Source organism: Callorhinus ursinus, unplaced genomic scaffold (genome assembly GCF_003265705.2).
Source record: "Callorhinus ursinus isolate GAN/ISIS: 27379988/994484 unplaced genomic scaffold, GSC_fseal_2.0 scaffold12, whole genome shotgun sequence".
NCBI classification, from domain to species: domain Eukaryota; kingdom Metazoa; phylum Chordata; class Mammalia; order Carnivora; family Otariidae; genus Callorhinus; species Callorhinus ursinus.
This window is the reverse complement of record NW_027397074.1, coordinates 19,623,113-19,646,172: the sequence shown is the minus strand read 5'-3', so window position 1 is coordinate 19,646,172 and position 23,060 is coordinate 19,623,113. Positions and strand designations below refer to the sequence as shown.

The 23,060-nt window shown below is 34.5% G+C and overlaps 1 protein-coding gene across 11 annotated transcripts in view; it reads right to left on the bottom strand.

Annotated features, from left to right (window-relative positions):
• AKAP9 (A-kinase anchoring protein 9) overlaps positions 1-23,060 on the bottom strand; it is a 197,921-nt gene that overhangs the window by 36,365 nt on the left and 138,496 nt on the right. For 10 of the 11 annotated variants that reach the window (XM_073898794.1, XM_073898793.1, XM_025872853.2 and 7 more), the window contains 6 exons: positions 12,067-12,229; positions 10,622-10,834; positions 8,048-8,280; positions 6,993-7,112; positions 3,708-3,884; positions 2,935-3,039 (listed from right to left, as the gene is read on the bottom strand). In XM_073898794.1, coding sequence (XP_073754895.1) covers positions 2,935-3,039; positions 3,708-3,884; positions 6,993-7,112; positions 8,048-8,280; positions 10,622-10,834; positions 12,067-12,229 — 1,011 coding nt within the window. Of the gene's footprint in view, positions 1-2,934; positions 3,040-3,707; positions 3,885-6,992; positions 7,113-8,047; positions 8,281-10,621; positions 10,835-12,066; positions 12,230-14,900; positions 15,628-23,060 lie in introns of those variants that run through there. The other variant, XM_073898801.1, reaches the window with a different exon arrangement.

The window sequence follows — 23,060 nt, the reverse complement described above, 5'->3', positions numbered from 1 at the left end:
TGAGTCATCACAACAGAGACTTCAATTCCCAAAGATGACACTATAGGATTCTTTCCTCCTATTCAGCCAGACTCCAGTTTCAGTCCCAGGCTGTCCTATTACTGTGTCTACAACAATCAAAACCACAAGAATATTCTTAGAGTTTTAAAACAGAACAGTGGTTCTTTGTTTTAATCTTGTTTAATTTAGCTACCATATGTTATCTAGACTGTTTGGATCATATTAATTTGCAACTATTTGTGTTTTCTTTTATCTTTTTTATGTATATGTCTTCTTAGTTAGACATTAGATTCTTTGAAATCTGCTGCTGGTTTTACAACTGGATAGTGGTAGTCAACATATGTTAAGATCTCAATAAATGTTGAGTGACAGTCTTTAATACTTCTCACCAACAAGGCAAAATATTCCCCAATTCTTTGGCAGTACAGCATTACAGGACTCCAGAATCAGAGAAATCTAGGAGGAATGCTTGCTCAACCACTTACTGTGTGACCATGAACAAGTTATTTAAACTCTCTTAAGACTCAGTTTACTCATCTGTAAAATGGAGGTAACACTCGAGCCTATCCTCAGGGAGACTTTAAGGATTAATGACATTAGGATTTTAAAATACCACTTTATAGCACAGACCTCCACAAAGTTAACTACTACCATGTATTACTGCCATCTATAAGCTAGATCTCATTAGCTCTACAGAGAGTTAAAACCTATCGAAGTCATCTTTTTCTTTTTTTTTAAGATTTTACTTATTTGACAGAGACAGAGATAGCGATAGCAGGCACACAAGCAGGGGGAGTGGGAAAGGGAGAAGCAGGCTTCCCGCTGAGCAGGGAGCCTGATGTGGGGCTCGATCCCAGGACCCTGGGATCATGACCAGCCGAAGGCAGATGCTTAGCAACTGAGCCACCCAAGCTCCCCAAGGCAACTTTTTCTTAAAGAAATTCTTCCTTCTTTTTCTCCCCACATTATTCCCCTTCTCTTATCACCCTAAAACTCCTATTTTTAAAGTTTCTTCTCTTTCTATTCATTCTGCATTTCTCAGCCTACAATAAACTTAAAGTTTTGCACAGATTAAGGCTATCAGAGTAGTAGATAGTATCTCAAAATATAATGACACATATAGACATCTTATGTTTATACTACATCAGATATCTGAAAACATTTGCCTAGTGCAGGAGAGAATGCTTAAGAAGTTATTTTCATTAAAAAAAGTTATTTTCATTAAAAGACAGGTTTTAATTCTATATTCCTCTCTTTCAGTCTTCAGTTATAGATGAGTGGGTTCTGACAGAGTACTTGTCACTGTTATTAAAAACTAGGTAGACTAGGAAGAGCTATCATTTTAACCCTTTACTCACTCAACATCTCTGGCTCTATCATATCTATAAACACGGGGAGTTGGTTGACAGAAGCTGTATGAACAGTCTCTTTGTAGTTCTGAACAACTATGATTCTGAGTTAAAGGTAGACAGCCACTGAATACTTACTTTAAAAAATTAAGGTGTCAGTAATGTTATATTAAATTCAGAAGATAATTAAAATATAAAGTTAGTAAAATTAATCAACTATCCATAATCAACTATCATTGTTTTGGGGTCCACTTTTGAAAGTTTATCTTTTTAGAGAGCAATTTCTCTATTAGTATAAGGTACTTTAAATGTTAATTCTTTTCAAAACACATAAAAGTGGTTACAGGTAAACAAGTGTTCCCTGCCTGTTGCAGAAAAACCAAAAAAGCAAAATAATCAAGAACCTTTTAGATAGGGCGCCTGGGTGGCTCAGTTGGTTAAGCGACTGCCTTCGGCTCAGGTCATGATCCTGGAGTCCCGGGATCGAGTCCCGCATCGGGCTCCCTGCTCAGCGGGGAGTCTGCTTCTCCCTCTGACCCTCTGCCCTCTTGTGCTCTCTATCTCTCTCATTCTCTCTCTCTCTCTCTCAAATAAATAAATAAATAAATAAATCTTTAAAAAAAAAAAAGAACCTTTTAGATAAACATTAGTCAGTATAATATGATAGCGAGAAAATAAACCTTCTCATGGAGATGATCATTTCTATTTGTCATTTATATAGATGGCTTTTTTCTGAGCTGGATTTAGTTGATATCTAAATCATTCTTATATTTTCCAAAGGACTTATTAACATTTATTTACTTTATTTACTCTTTAAGTTTAATAAATATTTGTCAAAATATATTAAATATCCTGAGAAAATTACATGGAAATAAAAATGTAATTTAAATAACCTGAAGTATTTTAAATATGATACAGCTAGATAATGCAGAGTACAATATGTCTTAGAAAAATAGTAGACCAAGATTTAAATTAAGTTTAATTTAAATTGAAACTGGAAATTATTACTGTATTAAAAGTGGATTTTCTTTTTTTTGAGGAGGGAACAGAAAAACACAGGAAAACTTTATATAGTTACCTCATTTTTAATCTTTTGTTTTAAGAACATGTTTAGTATATTGTAAAATAGCACTATAACCTCCCAGGGCAACATAACTTAAAAAAAAAAAAAAAAACACCAAAAAAACAAAAAAACCAAACCCTACAGCAAAGTAGCAATACTTCAAAGCCCATGGTAAAAAGTAAGAAAAAAAGAGAGATATTGCCTTTTGTCCTAACACAACTCTCTCTCCACTCTCCTCTTCACTCAATTCATATTTACCTTCTTTTCATGTTTAAAACTTCTTCCTGTGTCAAGGCCTTTACACTTGTCTCCTCTACCTGGAACACTCTTCCTCATACCAGCGTATTTGTTCAAATCTTTATTGTCTTCAAGGTCAACTTAAGCAATGAGTTAAGATAATCACCTAAACTTTGGTTTAGACTATAAACTCCATTCTATACAAATGGTATTCTCAAGGTGACTTATTTAAAATTATTTAAAATATTTCAAACCACATTTTGCCATTAGAAATAAACCCCTTACCTCTTTTTCCTTTCGGTCTATGGCATCTCGCTCAGCCTGCAACTGTACTTCTAGGGACAATTCTGCTTTAGCTTCTATAGCTCCACACTGTTTTTGGTCCTCTACCTTTAAATATATAAGAATTTTTTCAAAAATTCAGACATTAATTCCTGATCATTCATTTTAATTAGAGAAGTAGCACTTTCATTTCTTTCATTTCTCCAGTTAGCAGCTGATAATCTACATGAGTGAATAATCAAAGTTATACTCAGTTTTGAATGCATTTTTACACAAATTCAAACAGGAATGTTTGACATTCTTAAAATTCACTCCTCAGATAAAACGGAGGCTATCCCCTGAACTGCTCCCTTCCTAACCTTCCTTATCCTGCTCTTCTTCTTTGATTCATTCTTGCTTTCTGCAGTATAATGGAAATAGACTTCATTTCTTCTTAGTCTGGGATAAAGCATCAGCCTCACCTGGTATCCACAGCTTTTTCACACTTGGCTATTATTTTACAATCACAACCTTACTGACTGTTAAAGGATCATTAATTCTTCTGGTTTAGCTAATCTTCCTTTCTCAGGACTAAGGTATGCAAGTAATATCTGGAGATAAGAATAAACAGATACAGTTACGATGTCACTGAAGACATAAAGATATTATTTATATTTTGTAATAATATCAACAAAAAGTCAACAGCAACTTTTTATGTAAAGGAACAGATGTTCATGTAACTAAGAGTAATTTGCATTAAAACACTTGATAAAATTAACCTAAAGAAAATGCCACACCTTTTGAAAAGTGTCTGCACTAATGAGTAAGGCTTGCTCCAGTTCCCTTACTCTGAACTCCAATTTCTCAATTTCTTCGTTCCGTTCTTGGATATCCCTCTGAAGCTGCTCTTTAGACAGCAAAAGCTCACTGCACTTGTCTGTTTTTTCTTTCAGATGATTTGTTAACTGTTCAACCTGGAAATATAATAAGCAAAAACTGTAACAAAAAAATTTCAACAAGCTAATAATAAACTATCTATCCTCATTTCAAAAAGTATTTTCAGATGCTAGACTAATTTTATTTTTGACAAGGATAGCAATGATCGTCTCCAACTATAGTGACATTTTCTGAGTTCACAAAACAAAGCAGTACAACAAAACAGAAATAATACTGCTTTCATCAATCCTTTACAAAAAGTTTTCTCTTAAGATGAAGACTTTCCCCAGCTAGGAGGAGAAAAAAATGTTACATTTTTGAATAATGTTGAAGTATAAAGCTCTAATGGTACAACCACACTAAAACCTAATAAAAATGACACGTTTGCAGAATATTGACTTACACTCTTATGTGAGATAAGATAACCTTAAAAAATCTTTCATGGATTCTATTTTTCTTTCCAAAAATGGTTAGAATTGATACATATAATAATGCAATGGTTCTAAACACCACAGAGATGGGAGAGCTTTAATACAGTCACTTAGAAAGCTTTTTCAGCCTATACGTTTCAGCAGCGCAGAGGAGAGAGGAGACTGTGAAGTGATGACAGGGATCTGTACACCCTGAAAGTTTCCCTAAGTAATTCTGACATGTGGGGTCTATTCAAGAGAATGGCTCTGTGATGGAAGAATTCAGGAAGCATTAATAAGATAGCTTATGAAATTCATTCTCATCAAGTGAGGAGAGAAAAAGGAAGTGTGATGGTAAGAAAAAAAGGAATTCTAGCTTATTTCAATGAGATATTTTAAGGAAATGATCCAAAATGATACTTATTCTGCAAAACATTAAAACAAATGCAAACTTAACTATAATTACATGTTCAAGGATGACAGTTAACAAAGCCCCTGAGGAGAAACTTTGATAGTAATGGGTAGACTAAGATTTGGAAGTACAGTCAAGGAAGAATCGTGGATCACTACATCAAAAACTAATGATGTATTGTATGGTGACTAACATAATAAAATAAAATTAAACAAAAAAATTAAAAAAAAGGGAAGGCAACAAAGCAGCAAAATAGTACAATATACTGTTACAGTTAGATTGTTTTGATCTTGAGAAAATCAGAATCTGGGGAATCAGATTTGGCAAGGTAAGGACAGAACAAATAGATCACATTGTTCCAGGAGAAAATCATTTTTGTTAGTTTCTTAAAGTTTCATGAACGAGGCAGGTCAGTTTTCAAATACAAGAAACCAAATAATAGGAAATGACAAGAAATTCTAAAGCTTAAATATTCTTTTGAGTTTCAACAAACATATCTATTTTTCAAAAGCTGAAAATATGTTAGGAATAAGACCAGTAACTACAAACTCTGTGGGGATTGATAACTTTTCTACTGCTCTAGTAGATAAGGCTATTCTATATCACATTACTTCAATGAGAATGTAAACATTTTACTATGAGTTTATAGACATTTGAAGCTTCTTTGGAATTCTTTGAAGAGAAATGAAATCTTGTAAATTATATAGAAATTAAATAAGCTTTTTATTTTTATTTTTTTTTAAAGATTTTATTTATTTGACAGAGAGAGATAGCGAGAGCAGGAACACAAGCAGGGGGAGTGGGAGAGGGAGAAGCAGGCTTCCCGCGGAGCAGGGAGCCCGATGTGGGACTCGATCCCAGGAACCTGGGATCATGACCTGAGCCGAAGGCAGACGCTTAACGACTGAGCCACCCAGGCGCCCCTAGAAATTAAATAAGCTTTTAAAAAAAATTTAATTATTATTATTTCTGAAAACAATTTTATGTCTTCACTATATAGTAGGCCTATACTCCTATGAGGTGGGTTCTATTACAATTTCTATTTTAAAAGTGAGTAAACAAATTTTAGAAAGTTTTAAAAAAGTGACTTAGCCATTGTCATACACCTGGTAAATTATACAGCCATGATTCAAACAACGATGGCCTAATGGCAAGCACAATCTCTTTATAACCATAACAAGCCATTGTTAGCAATTTATATAATAAGTCTTCCTTCATTCATTTGGCAAATTTAGAGTTCTATGTTTCATAGATGAGGAAATGGACAACTGGGATGAAAAAGTAGAAGCAGGGAAAGTGCTAATGAGGCTACCAAAATTATCCAGCCAAACAGTGACAGCCAGGATTTAAGGAGATGAATAAAAACGTTAAGAACAGGAAGATGGAAGATGTAGTGCAACCTGACTCACCCACTAATGGGTTGGAAGTAGGGGTTGGGAAAAAAGAGTGGAATCAAGGATGAAGCCTATGTCCTAGCAATGAAGAGGTGAAGATGGTACAATATTTACTGAAATAAAGAAGGAACATGTTTTATTCCTGTCCTTCTCTGGTGGGGGCTAGTCACGAATCAAGAGCTCTCTTTGAACATGTTAATTTTGAGACACATAAATGGAGATATAGTGAGCATCTGAATATTCAAATCCAGAGCTCAAAAGAGATGTCAGAGCTGGAGGTATAAATGCACAGTCCTTTACATATTAACTACCTGGGAAGAGAATATGAACAGGAAAGAAGAAGGGGGCCCAAGACTAAGTCTTGGGGTACTCCATCATTTATTTGGGTTGAGAAACAAAGATTAGAGAAAGAGACCAATGAAGTAGGTATGTCACAGAAGCCAAAGTGTTTAAGGAAGAGGGCTAAAATGAAAGCCTCTGAATGGCTGTGTATGATGTGTAAGACAGAGAGATGATTATTGGACATAGCCATGAGGCTGATAACCTTCACAAGAATCATTTCAATGAAACAGAGGATATAAAATCCCACTGAGACAGAGGGATTTGGAACTTCATTGCAGGGGACTGAGAAAAGAATGCAAGATGGGAAAGTAAAGCATGAATACAGACAATTCTTTTGATCTAGGGAATGGGAATAGAAAAATAAGCGGAGAAGTTTATTTTAATTGGGTAATACTAGAAGATAAATTTCAATGCAAACAATTTTTAGAGTTTCAAGAACCTTTTACATTGAAGCAATATTTGATTTTCTGGTTTTGAAGATTTATATATAACAGAAAGAATTTCCTTTAAGTTCTTCACAATACATGTCTTATTTTACACACAATATACAAATTATTGTAAGGCAGATAACACCAGTAAAGTTCTTACCTCTCTAGTTTGATGTTCATTGATAGGCTGGAATCGAGGTACAACCTTAAGTTGCTGTTCTAGTTTCTGTATTTCCTGTTGGAATACATCTCTCTCATGTTCTCTATCAATGGCTTGCTCCTGAAGTTTAAATAACAGTAACAGATGAAACAATACATATTGAAGCTATTATTTCTGCTACTTCGCTTTAGTTATACATATAGCTTTATTTGAAGACAAACAACTGATGACCACAGAATATCCCAAACCAAAAGGTTTAAGAAGATAACACCTTGTGTATGGTACCTAGCCCATTTGGGCTTTGATTAAAATTTACATATTTAAATATCATTTGAAGCACAACATTTTTAAAAATTCAAGTAATGTTTAATATAGCCTGAAATAAAAATATTGTCCCAAAAATGAGTTTACTTTTTTGGAACAAAAGAGGAATTCCATTGTTAATTTAGTCATTAAAAAAAATAAGAACAGATTATTTAGTAAATCAATTTCTTTCATCCTAATCTAGCTTTCATATCTAAAATTATAAAATGTGTCAGAATCTGATTCCCTGATCTATGAAGAGAATATCAGGCCTTAAATGAAACCCCAAAGAAGAAAATGCCTGTGAAATTAGAGACTTAGCATCATTTTGGAAGAGAGTAAGGACAGCATAACAGCCTGTCCCAGTCCGTTTCCCAAAGCACACTGTTACTGTGTATATCTTTTGTGGGTAAAACAGTGTTGGCCAGTTAGCTATCAGGATCCTCACCCTGCTTTGGCAGTTGGTTAAAGGAAAGACTTGGACAAGCTTCTTAACTCTGAATTTGGAAAGGCTAACTGGTAGGGTTTATTTGTAATCTGCTTATATCACCTTTAAAAAGCTGTGATAGGTGAACAATAAAAATTATTAGAGTTTTTAGCTGGAATAGTGCTTTTCAGTTAATTGTAGAAAACACATATAGATGAAAATGCTAGAATTCAAGAGTCTCTTCATAATTTAAAAGTCACAACCTAGAGTAGCAGCGAGTAAGCATTCCACTGAGAAAATCAATATTCAAGTTGAGAATACTTACATCTAAAAATTTTCTCGTTTTTTCTAATTGCTTTTCCAGTGCTTGGTTTTGCTGTCGTAAATCCATAAGCTCAGCATTTTTTTCTTGTTCCAGCTCTATAAACCTACTGACTTGTTCCTCAACATCTATTTCTAGAGCTTTCACTTGTTTCTGAAGGTCATCACGCACTTTTTCAGCTTGGCACTGTACTTCTAGTTTTTCCTTCATTAGTTTTTCTGTTTCCTGTAGTAATTCTATTTACAAATATAAAAAATATTCTAAGTTAAATCATAATTAATAATAGCAAAATCACCCATAACTATGCTCAAATTTTACCTTCATGAAATAAGAGATCTGAGTTTTATTTCAAACTCATGTAAAAAAGGAAAATGTTCCTGTGAAAATATCAAAATATCATATTCCTATATAAGCAAGCTAGTATCAAAAACTTACACTGTATTAACAAAAAGAATCATCCTGTCACTAAAAACAACACTTTGTGAAAATGCCATAGCAAATGACCAAAAAAATAAATAAATCCACTTTCATCATAAGGAAAAGAACAAAGTCTAATTAAATTTAAACACAGAAATAACTCACCTCAGGCAAAAATCAAACCAATAAAATCACTTTTATATGCATACACAACACACATGAAGATCAAATACTGTAAATTTTTAACCAAGGCAAGTTAAGAGTTACAGAAAAAAAATATAACTACAATCAGAATTTCCTGTTAGTCTTTCTCCTTATTAGATCCATATTCCTGAGTTAGTCTTGCATGCTCATACATATATGTATCAAGAAAAAACTGACAAGTATGAGAGGCAGTATGGTGTAGTGCTTAGGAGCAGAGACTGTGGATTCAAATCCTAGCTCTGCTGCATATTTCCTATGTGAAACTTAATACGATGTCCTCCAATTTCCATATATGTGAACTGGGGATAGTAACAGTAGTGAGCTCTAAGTTATTGTGGATCAAATGAGTTAATATACATAAAGAATAGTGCCTAGAGTATGGTAAGCACTATATAAGTGTTAGCTATTATTAATATTAATAATATAATTATTAAGTATAAGTAGCAAAGTAAAACAATCCTCTAATGAAAAAATAAAGGAACACAGCCTGAGAGTCTTTACACTAACCAGTCTGCCAACACTGTACTCAGGACTAGGAATCTAGAGAAAACAGCTTTTCCTTTTAAAACAATATTGATTTAGACATTAATATAAAAGTAAATGAACCAGAGTCTCCTTACTAAATTCCATTGATCCTATTGTTACCATCATCTTATATTTCCTGGTTTAGAAAGAGCATTTTCAAAAGTTATAGGCTGCAAGAGTTTAATGTATTTGTTTCTGTAAAAAACTGAAATGGTCTTAAGCTCTGTGGAAAAACAGATATAAGATGATGATCACTATGAATGTCAGTTGTTAATTTCAAATATAAATATGTATTTTATTGTAAGTAGTTTTTTGTTAAAGAGAAAAACCGTAAGTATGAAACACAACAGCAAAATTAGAGGTACGTTAGTTGGAAAAGTAGAGGTATGTGATTGAAAATTCAAGGGTCACCCAATTTTTGGAGTTGTAAGTTTACCACCCAAAGACTGGCCATGCAACTGTATAAACACACCTGCTCCAGGTGCTGCATCGACTGCAGCATCTACTAGTCCTATAAGAATAGAAAGAAAACACACATATACAGAACAAAGATATAATTTACATGTCTACTTCCTAAAATAGGACAATACGTACACAAAAGAATTAGAAGTAAAAGTTGAAACCATTGATAACATTTTGATGTCCCAGTATTTCTTGAATATTTTACATGTATGATATATATATGCTTTGCACATTAAAAAGTCCAACTCTAAATAAATTTGAGCATCAGAAACAACCATACCATATTACAAAAATGTATGCTGTATTTCTAAATTGGTAAAATTCAACCAATGAAACTACACATTTATAAAAGTGAGAGGATATGATAAAAAGGATTCCAAGTTCCACTGTTATAATGACTGGCATTTTTTACTGCCAAAAAAACTAAGATATCACACCTAATTTCTCATTTAAGAAACGATTAAAGGTTATTTATAAATTGTATATTCTTTGAACTCCTACACAGATTAAACCAGATGTCACCCTGCTTCTAACAGTCACTGACCTTTTCAATCTATTCTCTTGCAGGCCAAAATCCACCCCCCTCCCTGCTTGCTGGGAGTGCTGGATCGGTGCTCTTAGTTATTTATTCCAAATATACATTTTTGCTGCCTTTCTGCTATTAAAAGTACTTAATCTTACATGGTTTAAAAAATATCCTGCCTCATTATGTGTAGCTTTCTTTTAAGGGAGAAGTTCAAAAATGAAGGATTATCCTTTCCAGTTAAAATCTGCCAAAGGAAAAAAGAAAAAAAAACAAAACACCCCTGACTCTACATGGTTGGCTAATGAAACATTTACCAGAGAGGTAGATTTTCTTGTAATTTTTCAATCCCCATATAAAATACACGAACAAAGGCAATGAAAGGGGAATAGAGCCACCTTGAACTTTTAAGGAATGTTTCATATACAAAGTCCAAAAATACATACGCTGTTCAACTGGGCCTGCCTCTGCTTTCATAGCTTCTTTCTGTCTGGACAGTAATTCTCTTTCTTCTTGGATCTGCTGTTGCTCTGCTTCCAACTCTTGTAATCTACTACCTGCACATAACAATTCCTGCTCAAGACGATCTATTATATCAGTTTTTTCCTGAATTTGCCTTTCAAAAAGAGTTTTTTCATCTGCATAGCCATCAATGACACCTATAAGATAAAATTAACAGGGAATGGGATTATAACTTATTTCAAATCTTACCATTTGGTGTTACATAAATAATAAAAGGTGTACTGTTAGCAAAACTTCATTCCGACATTTTAAATGTTTTGAATGAATCTGCTGCTGCTGATAGTAGGTACGTTCAAAGCAATCTTTTTCTTGTTAACCTTTGTGCCTAAATCTGAGGTCCCTTTGAACTTTCCATTATTTTGCTATGCTAATGTATTGCAACATGTAGGTGTAACTCACTTTATTACACAGATATAAATAGGTTTCTGGAAAGCTTAATATAAATCAGATGCTTCTGAACCAAATCACATTTTAAATATACTAGAGAAAGTTGATATTTTAAGTGATTCTACAAGGCCAACACCCACAACAGTATGGCAGAATATAAACAGCATGAGGCTTTAGAGGCATAAAGCGTGGCATCACCATTTAATGGTGGCCTTGAACAATTTATTAACATCTCTTAGCGTCAGTCTTTTCAACACTAAATTACAAGACTTGCCTTAGGGTGGTGGGATTATGGTAACAAATCACTATCATTTCTTTCTTTTTTTTTTTAAGATTTCATTTATTTATTTGACAGAGAGACACAGTGAAATAGGGAACACAAGCAGGGGGAGTGGGAGAGGGAGAAGCAGGCTTCCCGCCGAGCAGGGAGCCCGATGTGGGACTCGATCCCAGGACCCTGGGATCATGACCTGAGCCGAAAGCAGACGCTTAATGACTGAGCCACCCAGGCGCCCACTATCATCTATTTCTGTATTTTCCAAAACTTTTAATGCACTCTGTAATTCTATTAAATTTTTTCTTTTTCTTTTTTTTTTTTGCAGACTTTACTTATTTGACAGAGAGAGAGAGAACACAAGTAGGTAGAGTGACAGAGGGAGAAGGAGAAGCCGACTCCCTGCTGAGCGGGGAGCCTGACATGGGGCTCGATCCCAGAACCCTGGGATCATGACCTGAGCTGAAGGCAGACCCTTAACCGACTGAGCCACCCAGGTGCTCCTCTATTAAATACTTTCTAATAATTAAAAATATAGACAGTTCTTAAAATTGCCTGAAGAAATTCTGAAGACAAACTACAACTACGTTTCAGTGGTCACTCTAAATTAGAGTAGACTGGTAATGTCCAAATCTGTCTTGCATCAAAAATCTCTATTTTTAAACTTGAAATTTTTCCACCCTCAGCTGCCAATGGTATGTTGCTTACCCTCAGCCTTACTAAGCTCCACAGCCAGCTGTTCTCTGGCCCTGGATTCCTCATGAAGGCGCTCTCGCAGTTCTTCTTGGCACTTCAGGGACTCGGTCACTTCTTGTTTCTGTCGAAATGACTCCCGCATCAACTCTGTCTGTGTAACTTTTGCATGTTCAAGCTAAACAAGGAGGGAAAGCGTACATGAAATAAGACAACTGAAGTGTGGGAAGGCCAATGTCATTCCCCACTAAAGCTTAAAAAAAAAAAATTTTTTTTAAATAGAAATAAAGGCATACTGTTGAACTGTAGCCAGTTAATATTTCTAGTGCATGCTAACATTAGTAGGTGGAAAAAGTCACTATACAAGTAGATTAGCTACATACAACTTTACATAAGAGATGTAGTATAATTTTATTAAACAAAAAAAATGTTTCTTTTGGAAATAAACCACTTCCAACAGTAGCTCTGTATTCTATCACATAAAGAGAGGTATAAAGTTAATGACACATAGGCTCTTTTTAAGGTATTTTCTGAAGAATTTTCTGTAATTGTAGTCTATGAAAAACTTAGTATCTTTTATATTTAATATTTATTGATTGTGGACCCCTGCTATACACTATGGGGAACTAATATATGCTTAATGTAATGGCATCAATTAACAAAATCATAGTGGCACAACAAAATGAATTATAACCCATTTTTTAAAATAATTTTTTATTGTTATGTTAATCACCATACATCATTAGTTTTTGATGTAGTGTTCCATGATTCATTGTTTGTGCACAACACCCAGTGCTCCATGCAGAATGTGCCCTCTTTAATACCCATCACCAGGCTAACCCATTCCCCACCCTATTATAACCCATTTTTAACTAAAAGCTTTATATTTCTGTGCATCTATGAAACATCTACAGGACTCTATATGAATATTCAATTTATTTTCAAAACCTTAGAATACAGAGGCATGACCCATAATTACTCATAAATACAGCCTCCTTAATATGCTGTTATTGGCATGACTATATTCTTACAGAATTTTTAAAGATGATGGTCAAGGACAGACTCAGGTCAAAGCTCTCGGAAAACAGTGATCACTGTTACCAGCTCCAAGAAATTATAGAAAAGCACTGTTTCTGCCTTAGTTTTCTGAGCTTCTGTTGGCCAGCATCTCCTTATCTATTTTTATTTTAAAAGAGAGCACGTGAACGAGCATGGGGGTGTGGGGAGGCAGAAGGAAAGGGAGAGAAAATCTTAAGCAGGCTCTACACCCAGAGCATATCCTGACGTGGGGCCCCTGAGATCATGACCTGAGCCTAAATCGAGTCGAATGCTTAACGAACTGAGCCACCCAGGCGCCCCTGTTTTTTATAGTAAAAAACATAACCATAATGAACGAATTTATATATAGCTGCTCTTCTGAATTTACAGTCACAGCCTATATTTTTAAAACATATCAATTGCTTTCACATATGTTGGTATGTCATTTTTTTCTGTATATTATAAAATGGTTGGTAAATACATGAAATCTCTAAGAGTTCAAAGCTCTCACTAAAAAGAACAGGAATTGTTTTTTTTTTCTTTTTCAAATTTACTGTACAAACACAACAAGGCATTTAGCATTTACAACAAAATAAATACTTGACTTAGTTAAGAAAATTAAGTTTTTGCTTCTAATGTACTACTTCTTGACAAGATCTAAAGCAACCTTAAAGTGCATTTAAATATGTACCATAAAACCACAAGAAATAACTTCAGCTTTACAAAACAAAACTAAAAAGTTAGAAGAATCAAATCAGTAAAGCTAGCAAACAAATTTCATTTATTATAGCAAATGGTGCTCATACTTTACTGGAATAAGAGATTCCCTTCAAATGTTCATCTAAATACTTTATACTTTAAAAAGCCTCTTCTAATCTGCTTTGATTTATTCCTAATATGTATAATACCTAACAATATGAAATACATAAAAATTTCATATTATTTCTAAATAAGTTAAGAAAATTACTACATTAAAAGTAAGTATAAAACATCAATAAATATTCTGTCACTTTAATACAAAAGTTTCAGAGGAGGTAACAAATCTATTCTGAAAACCATCTGGCCTGTTAAATATTAGCTAGTGTATTACAATTAAAGCCATGAAAGTCATAAAAAGTGCTGAATAACTTGTAGTTATATTGAATAACTTGTAGTGAATCATTCACAACATACTGACATGTTAAATAAACCTGAAATACTAACTATGCTAAATACTCTTAATTTTTGTAAAATACATTTCAATAAAAAGTAGAAAATAGTATTTCCTCACTGGATTAGTAAGCACATTAAAAATAAGTTCCTTATGAGTTAACAAGAAAATTAAAATTAGAATCCACATTTTCTTTTTCCCTGTCTGGAACTACAGCCAATATACCATATGATTGTAAACATTACCTAACTGGCTCAATGGACTTAGCTGTTTTAAGTACCACAATGCTCATTCCCTCAAATATAACCATTCCATTTTTACTCAGGACTGGAATCATAAACATATAAAAGCAAGATTCTTAAGGACAAGCAGGATCTCTTTAAACAGCTTGCCTGGCATGGAAAACTGTAATACTATCTCACTCTGCTTTCTGGAATTAAAAACATAGCCAAGTTGGGGCTCTTAGACCAAATTTAGCTCTTCAATATATCAGGATAAATGAGTAGTAACACATGAAACAATAACAAAACAAGATTCTATTCCATTTACTCTTACTAAGGACATCTAAAGTTCATTTCTCATTTATACAAGTTTTTTAACTAAATCTATAAAAAAGTGAAAGTATAAACAAAGTATAAGAAACCAAATTTTTTATACTTACTGAATAAGGAGGGGTAGGCAGTGAAATTTTAGAAATAAGCTTTAATATGTGCCCATTTCTTTTATGAATAAAATGAAAAATAGAAGTATTAATAATGACAGAGTTATTTTCATCCAAATGTTCACATAGAGGAAAAGGATGTGGTAAAGGCACACGAGATTCAACCTCATAAATGTCTTCCTCTTGTTCTTCCAACCATGAGCCGCTGAGTTTAACAGCTGCCAAATAGGTACGGTAAGAATCCATGCTAGTAGATTCTGCTGCCAACTTCCCCACTTGCTTTAAGAGTTTTCCACTACATTAAAAGTTCTTTTTAGTTTATCAAGATAGACCATAGCAGTATGAAAAATTCTTTTTAATAAGTATCAATTCTTACAAATGAACAAAAGAAAAAACACACAGATCTATAAAAAAAACTACATTTCTACCAGTCTTCATCAAAAAGAAAACAAAAAACAAAGAAAACAAAAATAAAAGCAGAAAAACACCTTTTTAACTAGAATAATTAATTCTTTAAAGAATGGAAGAATGAAAATATAAATATCTAAGTAGCCGAGCCATAAAACTGCTTTCAGTATCAAATATATCTGTGGAAATAACTAAGCCTTCCAAACAGAACCTGGCAGGGAAGGTCAAGTTTGAAATCTCCATAGTAGCAGTCTTGAGAAATGTAGTTGCAACATTATTTCCCTTGTTCTTGCTGCTTCACTCAATTCAAAAGTAAAAGCTCTTCTGAACTGAGCTATTCAAACAGCCTCTCACCCTGAGCCAAGGATTCTAGTCAGTGTCCCTGGAGGAAAAGGTCAGAACAGAGGGTGTGGTTTCATGTCTTTACCTATAGGTACTGACAGGTGGAATGTGAATTAATACGCCCACAAAAAAGCCTGCCTAACAGGATCCAAGTTCCACGTCAGAGCTTTGAAAAGGGTATTTAGACAAGTTTATAATGCTTCTAAGATAAGCTAGTATTTTTCCATCCTATTAAAAAATTGTTTTAATTTGAAAGTGTGAAATCAAGTTTGAGTCCACATTACCAAATAGTTCTTAAAGTATATCAAATAATCATAATTTTTTCTGGAAGACTTAGTATTTCCTTTTGATATTTCCTTAAATGATACTCATTCTTTTGAACAGTCACTAGAAGTAAATACAGATAGTTCAGTTATAACCTATTTCCCACAATGAATTGTTTTCAGAGTGAATGTTAAGGGGAAAAAAAACGCTCTTTAAAAAGCTGCATTATATATAATATGTTTGGTAATTATATTACATTACTTAAGGTATCCTAGGAACTCTGACTAAAACTAAAAAGCGCAAGATGCATATAATAGTCTTCTGGTAGTTCCCAGAAATGTTGTCAACAGTGAATAAACTAGACACTCAGAATTTTAAAAGATGAACTTACATTTTAACAGCAAAAGATCCTCAAATAAATGAAAGAGCTTTCATTGTGGTGCCTTTTTTTTTGTCCAGTAACTAAATATCCTAAACCCATAAAACTAAAACTTTTTATCTACTATGGAAAAACCCATGCAAGCAGATGATATCAACAAAAATCTGTTTTATAGCCACTTTCACTACACAAAATTGTTTAAAGGAGTCAATACTCAAAGCCTTCATAATAGGCCAATAATTAGGGAAGAGAAAATGTGATTTTCTACATAAAGCCCAGAATCTACAGGTAGACACTTGGGGTGCGGGTTGGGGGGACAGCTGCCTATTATAATTCTGGATTAGGCAATGACAAATCTCTGTTTATTATGTTTTTTTTTATGTGAGCCCACCAGTTAGTCTGTTAATAAGTCTGAGTATCTGTACAAAACGGAGGCCTAACCCTACACTGGTTCAGCTAAATATGATTTTTCTGGATCTTTAGCAGATATAAACTCATCCATACCCTAGCTGCTCAGCTTTATGAACTGATAGGATCCATGCTAACCATATCATATAGTTCTCAAAATACTCTTTCCTGGCTCCCTCTGGGAGTTACAGTTTATTTTGATAATCTAGTGTCCAATTTCTCTTATTTGAAGCAAAAACAAAATTCTGAGGGTAAGAAGTATCTCTTTATAAAGAGAAACACTCAGGCCAAGGTAAGAATTAACTACAAAGAAAAGAAAAACCTAGGGAGGAGAAAAAGACTCAAAAAAGTAGTAGATTAAGATGATTTAGAATGAGGCAAACAGCCCTTATAACAACAGTTTATTAACTGACAGCATATTATATTAATTCATGTTAAAAAAAGGTGACCCTAAGTTAAAATAATCCAAATTTTATTTTTTTCCCATTTTTGAAAGCATGTAAAACTTGTTTCCATCCATGTAAAACCAAAATCTATAGGAGTAGAGTGTATCCACTTACAACTAGGAACATAAGTCAAGGTTAAGAAACTAACCACAAAGAAAAGACAGTAAAATTAGGAAGGGTAAAAAGGACTCAAAATAGCAGTAAAGATGATTTAAGATAGGGGCAAAGACCTCCCCTAGTAAGAGTATAGTAACCGATGGTATATTAATTGAATATGTTCAGACAGATTATTCTACATTAGAATAATTCAAATTGTATTCTATTTTTTTTTAATTTTAGAAAGCACATAAAACTTTTTATAATCGAATGCAGTTAAAGCAAAATGATTTCAATTTTTAGGAGGATACCCTTTTAATTATCCAGACTAGCTCATTATTCCCAGGTTCCAGATAATAAAGATTTTAGTGCATATTTGAAGGCTATTAATTGGGGTATAAAGCTATGTTTCCCTAACTAAACAGGTTTACTTTAATCATACAATGTCAAGATATTTAATCTTTTCTGCCCATAAACATTTCTCTCAAACTGACAAGTCCTGACCAATGCTTATTATATATAATAAGCACACTGGAGGAAATACCTAATGGCAAAATACATTTCAACACTTGGATTACAGTTATGCTTAAGACTTAATGACAAAATCGTAAACTACTGTTTCATCCTAAGGAAAAGTCTCCCTTTATGAGAAAATATAGAACATGCAGCTTAGGTTCCATTATTCTCAAAAATGATAATAAACTCATAAGAGTTGTCTATAATAATCATCATTCTGCGGGAGTAAGTTCCTCATTAATTTTTTCCAAGGCCTAAAGGTATCTCTTGATAGTACCTGTGAATTCTGGAAAACTTTAGTTGCTGAAAGACTACTCTCACGGAACAGAATGCTTTTTCTACCTGATTCAAGAATCAAGAACCTGAAACCATACTCTCAAAGATAGCTTTTCTGCAGAATCACAAAGAGACTACTGAATAAAGACTATGTTAGAGAGATTACCTTTCTAAGGGCTTGCAGGTAGTCTCTAACTAAGCTCTTTTCCTCATATCATAATGAAAGCTCTCCCAACCAACAGGAAACTGGAATAGGCTGAATATAAACCTGATTTTTATGGTAGCCTGTCTGGGCAAATGATAAATACAATTCATCATAATAAGTGTATCATTACATGGATGTGGACATACTCTAGGGCAAATCACTTGTCAAATCAAATACATAAAGTAAAATACTTCTTTAATAGATATTATGAAATCAGTCTATAAGATAGATACCCTGAAACTTAGTAAAGAAAATGTCCACTAGTTCTTTTATTGAAGCATGATGTATCTATAGAACCTAAAGCAAACCAAACCTTAAAACTAAGTACAAGGCTTAATCATACATCTTCTATTAAAATCACACAACATATAAATCCACATCATTAAAGAAAGAACCTTGAATATTTGACAATATTTACTTAGACTATGGAGACTTCAATGAAACTCCTCCTCCATCTCAAACATTAACCCACAATAACCTGCCAATAATCTCTTTCTCCAATCTTAAATGAGGGAAGGTCTTTCTGATCCAAATGCCACACCTTCCACCTGTGTTCTGCGATTCCATCTTAAACTACTCCAAGGACCTGGCCTCCAGAAAGCTCATCCATTCTGACCTGCAATCTTCGACTTCTTCATTGCTACTCAATGTTCACTATTCCAACCTTTAAAAAAACACCCTCCCCTTCTCAAGCTAGCGTTCTGTTTTTTTCATGGCTTGTAGGCATAAAATTGCTGTCTCTATTTCTCCAACTCTCTGAATTTTGAATTTTCCTTTCCAATTCTATGACACTACTCTCATCAAGGTCACTCATACTGAAATAGTCAATGGACACTAAATCCTCAGCAGCTATGATTTTCCATAGTAACTGACAACTTTTGGAAAAATCACTCCTTATCTGGCTTTTATGACACTATTCTCTTGATTTTCCTCTTCTCATTCTCATTGTCTTCTGTAGACGTACCTACCTTTATTCTCTTTTAAATGTCAGCATTCTACCAGCACAAAAAATAGCTCTGTACACACTCTAAAGACGATGGTTTCAAATGTCTTAAAGGGATAACAATTTCCAATCTAGTTCTACCAAAACTCTAGACTCTAGTGAATATCTTTACTTGATACTGCCTCTATGCATTCTGAATTCAGATTATATAAAACTGAACTCATCACTCACTTCTTTTGCATCCCGTATCTCAGTAAATGAAATACACCAGCAACTCAGTCAATCAAGGATTTACACTTGGTTTCCCCCTTCCTCATCCCCTATATCTGATCAGTCATACTAATTTCTATCAAATTCAGCTTCCTAAAAGGTTTAAAAATCACTTCCCCCCTGCCTTAACTTGATCTCTATCACTTTTTACCAGGAATATTCTAAGTGTCTCTTGTTTCCCTGCATTCAGTATGTCTCCTCACCATCTTCCTGCCCATCCACCTATCATACTACTGCCTGAGGAACCTAAAACACAAATTTGATATTATTTTTTCATCAAAAATAATGCAATGACTCTCCACACTTTATAGCATAATACAGTTAAAACTCCTTAACTTAGCCTACATGGTACTCTGACATGTGACCACTGACTATTCCTCTGCTCTCACCTTCTATCAGTTTCCCACCTTTCATCCTGTATGTTTATAACACAAAACTATCCACTGTCCTCATACACATCATGCTGGTTTACACTAATATGCTATGCCTTTTGCCACAAATTTTCTTCTTGACCTACCTACCTAGTCTCTACTCGTCTTTTAAGTCTTTACTTCCTTTCCTCTCATTTTCTTTTGAATTACAATTTCATCTCCACTACCCCATCAAACTGCTCTTGTAAGGTTACCAGTGACACTTTAAAAAAAAAAAAAAAAAGGTTACCAGTGACACCTCAGATTTCAAAATCTATTCCTTAGTCTGTGGATAACATGAGCAGTCAGGAGTAACTGACAAAGTGATTCACTCACTTTCAAAGGACAGTAAAAGCAGCAGTTAAGAGCACAGACTTTGAAGCCACAGTACCTGGGTTTGAATTCTAATTCTACCAGCTAACTTGTATATCTGGGCAAGTAACTTCTCTAACTGGTTTCTGTGCTTCTGCCCTAGACTCCTCCACCCCCTCAGTTTATTTTTTATTTTTTTAAAGATTTTATTTATTTGACAGAGAGTAAGAGAGAGACAGAGCGAGCACGAGCAGGGGAAAAGCCGAGGGAGGGAGAAGCAGACTCCCCGCTGAGCAGGGAGCCCTATGTGGGACTTGATCCTGGCACTCTGGGATCATGATGTGAGCCGAAGGCAGACACTTAACCGAATGAGCCACCCAGGCGCTCCACCGCCCATCCCCCCATTTATTTTTGACAAGGTGGTCAAAATGATCCTTTTGAAAAATGTAAGTTAGGTCAGTTACTCAAAAATCTCTAATGATCCTAAGCTTGAAACAATCTGTATGTCCTCTAAATAAATAAACTGTGGTACATCCATATGATAAAATACTCTACAGCTATAAAAAGGAACAAACTTTTAATACATGCAACAGAACTGATAAATCTTACATGTACTTTGGGACAATGAAGCCAGACGCCGAAGAATACATAATGTGTCATTTCATTTACAACAGTCTGGTAAAGGCATAATTATACGGATGGGGGATGGAAAGCAACCAGTGGTTGCCAAAGGCAGGAGGGCTGACTACAAAAGACAGCAGCAGGGTATCTTGGGGGATGGAACAATTCTATGTCATGTTTGTGGTGGTAGATATACACCACCCATCTGTCACAACCAAAAGAACTACTGATACAAAGAGTGAAATTTGCCATCTGGGAGTTTTTAGAAAATGGGGAAACTCAAGATGGAATAAAAACTGTAACAAATGATTGTAACTATATTAAGTGAATAACAAAGCCACATTGAAGAGGGTGAGGGAGAAGAGTTAACCTAACATACTTTGAAAAACAGTATTTTTTTTTTTAAAGATTTTATTTATTTTTTGAGAGAGAGAGCACGAGAGGGAAGAGGGTCAGAGGGAGAAGCAGACTCCCTGCCTAGCAGGGAGCCCGATGTGGGACTCGATCCCGGGACTCCAGGATCATGACCTGAGCCGAAGGCAGTCGCTCAACCAACTGAGCCACCCAGGCGCCCTGAAAAACAGTATTTTTGACTGTATAAGGCTAAAGACAGAATGTACTGTACATAAATACTGTACTGTAATAAATTTTTTCTTCACAGGGATATAGGATAGCAACTGTGAAGTTATTTTATGTGTTTTTAGGGCTAAACAAATAAGTAAAAATATGCAGATAATGAGAGCCTGGTTTCTCACTGATGGAGAACAAAGTTACAAAGGAAAGGGGGGAAGGGTAGAATGAATGCTGTGGTACTGGATCAGAATTAGATGTAATGTATGAACTAATGTTTTTACTCTATATACATAGAGATACACAAATAAATACTGTATGTATTTATAGATACCCCGTATATTTTTAAACTGTCTACTAAGAGGACCTACAAGTCATGACATTTCACTAACAATGAGCTCATACAGCATCCAGATCTTGGTTTCTAAATATCATTATCTAATAAGAGGACCCTAATTTCCTTGGAGCAGTGGTAGATTTTAGAGCTGGGGCAGGAATAACCTAAGATGGGTCTGGAGCCTCTGACAGTGCAAATGCTCAAAGAAGTAAGCACTTCAAAAAGGCACAAGAGCCAACCTGAAAGAGTTCACAATGCCAAAGCTGAAACAAAACCAATTACTGTAGTATTAGATTATAACCCATTGAAAAAAATGAATAGCTATGAGTCCGTATAGATCCTGATTATAAATGAGAGTGAAGAAATAGCTTTTTCAGAATAATTATAACAGATGAAGGAATGAGGAAAATAGAAAATCACCAGCAGAATACCATGGTAATAATTGTACAGGCAAGATCTACCAATGAATGATAAAACTAGTGGGTGAAAGTTTAAGGAGAAACAAGATATTTGCATAATCTCAAAGTACCTCCTTCAAGAAATTTATTAATTATAATGGGAAAAACAGTAATAGTACAGTGGAGAAATCCAGCAGATACCACAAGAAATCAAGATTAACATTATCAGTAATAAGACATATGGACATCATGTGCCCTCTGATATGATACACTGAGAAGGGCACATCACTTTTGTGGTATTCTTGTCAAAAATGCATAAGCTTCATGTAATCATGAAAAATATCAGACAAATCCATATGGTGGGGCACTCTATAGAATAACTAGCCAGTCCTTTTCAAGTGTCAAGGTCATAAAAGACAAAGACTCAGGTACTAAGAGGAGAAGAGAGCTGACAAAGACGTGACAACTAAATGCAACATGGGATCCTAGAACAGGAAAAGGACCTTAGTGGGAAAAAATGGTAAAATCCAAAGGGTCTGTACTTCAGTTTATAGTGTTGTACCAGTTTTACTTTCCAAGTTTTGATAATTATAATACGATTATGCAAGCTGTTAACATCAGGGGAAGCTGAGTGAAATTCTGGACTGTTTTGCAACTTTTCTCTAAGTCTAAAATTATTTCAAAATAAAAAGTTAAAGAGTTGTATACAATGGCTCCATTTCTCATTAGGAATTCAATCCCAAGTTCCATGTGATCTGGTTTCCAGGTAGCACTTTGACCTCATCTCCCACTTTCCTCACTCTCCTTGCTCCAGCCACACTGGCCTCTTTCTCAGTCACACAAAGAACAAGCACACAACCACCTCAGGGCCTTCATACTTGTTAGTCCTTTGTCTAAAACATTCTTCCCCTACTTATTTATAAGACTGTCTCTCCTAATCTTCCTCAAGAAATATGCCT